The sequence below is a fragment of the Octodon degus genome, unplaced genomic scaffold (assembly GCF_000260255.1).
Source record: "Octodon degus isolate 3935 unplaced genomic scaffold, OctDeg1.0 scaffold00080, whole genome shotgun sequence".
Taxonomy (NCBI): Eukaryota; Metazoa; Chordata; class Mammalia; order Rodentia; family Octodontidae; genus Octodon; species Octodon degus.
In genome coordinates this window covers 11,616,300-11,619,559 of record NW_004524656.1, presented here as the reverse complement: position 1 = coordinate 11,619,559, position 3,260 = coordinate 11,616,300, and the positions used below count along the sequence as shown (strand labels likewise).

The following is a 3,260-nucleotide window of genomic DNA, read 5'->3' as shown; positions in this document are numbered from 1 at the left end:
TTTTTTTTGAGGGTTGGTGGAATATGTTGCAATAGGGTCTCCCTATGTAGAGTTAGGCTGGTCTTGAACTTATATTTTCTTTCTTTCTTTCTTTCTTTTCTTTTTTTGTGGAATCAGGGATTGAACTCAGACCCTTGTGCTTGCCAGGGAAGTGCTTATTCTACTGAGCCATCTCCCCGGCCCCTTGAACTTATATCTTCAAGCTAGCTTTGAACTCACAGCAATCACCCTGCCTTGGCCTCCCAAGTATTGCGATTACAGGCATGAGCCCCACATCTCACTCCTTTGTTCCTCTCATTCATCCGTGTGGTTTGGTGGTTTTCTGTATTGAGAGGGTTGGGTTCTTTTTCATGTATCTGTGCTATTATTCTACTGTTGAATTTTATATTTTCATGATGGCAGTTACCATCTTTACATTTCTAGTATAGGACTCCATTGAGCATTTCTTTAAATCTGGTGAAATAACTTTCCTCATTTTTTGTTGATCTTGTCTCTTTTTCCTCTTGTGAAATCACTAACCCTACAAGATTAGCTCCCTGACAGGCATTCTGGCCTCACTGAACCTTAACAGTTGTACTGTCTAAAGTCCAAACCTGTACACATTGGGTGACAGTCAATATACACTTTTATGGGGGCGGGACGGCAATTTGACTCATAACAATGACATGAAGCATCTTCTGGTGGGAATTTGTGTACCTACTATGAACATACGCTTACCCAAGTCCCCTGCTCAATCTTTTTTCCTTTGCTTATTTTAAAATGGGATTGTTGAGTTGTAAGAATTCTTTATATATTCGATGTCCAGACCTTTTATCAAATACATGATACACAAATATTTTCTCCCAGTCTTTTATTTCCTGATGGTGTTCATGAATGTAACTAAGTATTTTACATTCATGAAATTTTATTTATTTTTTCTTTCATTGCCATATCGAAGAAAACATTGCCTAATTCAAAGCTATGGAGAGTTTTGTTCTTGTTTTGTTCAGGCCTATTGCCCATTTTTGGATAATGTTTGCATATAATGTGAGATATTCCTTTTCTTATAACCCCCAAGAACATCATAGCTTGAAAATGTTCTTTACTAAGTTATACATGGAAAAACTGATAAAGACATTTTTTGTTTGTTGGTTGCTTGCTGTTCTTGGGGATTTAAAAAAAAAATCAGTGAATCATTGCAGACGTGAGAGATGTACCTCACTTATATTAAGTTTCTTCAGTTTGTTTTGTTGAATTTTTTTATGAGCAGAATATATTTATTGAGGGGAAGAAAGCTCCTGTCCAGGAGTGGGACAGGAGGGGAGCCCCAAGCAGGTTGTCTCCCCTGTTTTGTTGAATTTTAACAAAAAATATTTTTAACTTTAAAATCCAGAGAAATGTAAGCTTCACAGAAATGACTGTCTATATCAGATGAAAGAACACTTTTAGAAAGATTATGAATAATATCTTGATTACAAATAAAATTGTGGTCTCACCTTTTTAGCTCAAAATTGGCCAGGAGTACATATCATTTTTCAGTTTGATTAACAGCAGAGAAACTAATTAGAGAGGAAAGAGATTAGCAAATCATTCAAGATGTCAAGTGTAGTCATAGTGCCATTTTGTCACAGATAATATAGGACAGCTCAAGTGACAGGTGCACATAAGAAATAGGAACTGAGAATACCTGGGTACTGAAGAGCATAGGTAATGTTTTTACATGAGTATTATTTGATTAGATTTGATTTTCTTCCCCTGAACTGCCATACTATTGAATGTGCCTTTGATTCCTTGACATGCTAGGATTGTGTACGGGTTTTCTTTTTGCTTTGCAGGACGTCCAGAACCAAAAATTAAAGACGAGTGTGTGGTACCGTGAGGTAAATGATTATGTTTGCTTTTGGGCAATGCAGATTTTTCTGATCTGGGTCTGCTTCAAAATATGATTATTCTAAAAAAAATATGATTATTCTAAGGAACAGATCTTGTCTTTGCATTTATAGTCCCTTGACTGAGCAGCAGATCTGGTCTGTTAGAATCCACGCGGGATGTGTTCTGTGTGGGGCTACCACCTTAAGGCTCTGGAGAGGAAGTTCTCCCCCCTAAAGGATAGTACCCGGGGACTGATACGCTGTATCACTAATCTAAACCCCTTCTCAGTTCTTTAGTGAGACTGACTTCATTCTGTTTTGATAAATTTCTTTGTTCGCTCCTCCTAACAGGTTTGGTATGATGAGTTTTTATCCTGGAACTCCAGCCTGTTTGATGAGATCAGAGAGATCTCCCTACCTCTCAGCGCCATCTGGGCCCCTGACATCATCATCAATGAGTTGTAAGTACGCTGGGCGTGTTTCTGTGGGCTTTAGACTGCTTAAGATCAGACCACTTGATTCTTCCTCTCAGTCATTGTTGGGTTTTTTTCCTGTTTCTCAAGTTAGAAAAGAGCATGTTGTTGGGGACTATTCAGGTGAGAAATACCAAGAGTTGACATCATTTAAGATACAGATTTGATTACTGTACTCAAGTCACTCCTTATGTCCATAGTGTAACAGTAGCAGATGAATAAACCCGTGAGACTATCCTGACATCTTTCTTTGCCAGGGTAACTCATCTCATGGGTAGTGCAATGCTCATTGACTGCTACCCTATTCCTACGCCTTGCAGTCACTAGCACCTTAAAGTCAGTTCTGTCTATGTTTTGCAATAACTAACAGCCTCTTTGTAACAACTTCTCCTGTGTCTCATACAGTGTGGACAATGAACGGTCTCCCGACCTTCCCTATGTTTATGTGAACTCATCTGGGACCATCAAGAACTGTAAGCCTATCCAGGTGGTGTCTGCTTGCAGCCTGCAGACATATGCCTTTCCATTTGACATCCAGAATTGCAGCCTAACCTTCAACAGCGTTCTGCACACAGGTAAACGGAGACATACAGTACACTAGTTGGAAACCACCTGTGCTGGAGTGGCATATATGTCCTCTCAGAATTGAATTATAAAGTAAGCAAATTATCATTTCATGATTACTTTTAGGGTTTTTTTTTTTTTTTATGTGCAGAGTCTCATTATGCAGCTCAGACTTACAGTGACCCTCCTGTTTTCAGCCTCCCCAGCACTGGGATTACAGGTGTGCACCACCACACCTGGACTCGGTGGCTGGCTCAGCATGTCCAGGGGCGGGGCTGGCATGGCATGTGGTGCCAGGGATTGAACCCCGGTCCCTAGCTTGCCTAAGCAGGCAGTCTGCTGAGCTATCTCGCTGGCCCTTCATGTTTACTTT

The 3,260-nt window shown here is 39.9% G+C and overlaps 1 protein-coding gene across 1 annotated transcript in view; it reads left to right on the top strand.

Moving 5' to 3' along the window:
• Htr3b (5-hydroxytryptamine receptor 3B) overlaps nt 1-3,260 on the top strand; it is a 51,437-nt gene that overhangs the window by 12,419 nt on the left and 35,758 nt on the right. The window contains exons 2-4 of the mRNA XM_012515836.1: nt 1,815-1,859; nt 2,202-2,311; nt 2,729-2,898. Of these exons, the coding sequence (XP_012371290.1) occupies nt 1,815-1,859; nt 2,202-2,311; nt 2,729-2,898 (325 nt within the window). The remainder of the gene's footprint in view (nt 1-1,814; nt 1,860-2,201; nt 2,312-2,728; nt 2,899-3,260) is intronic.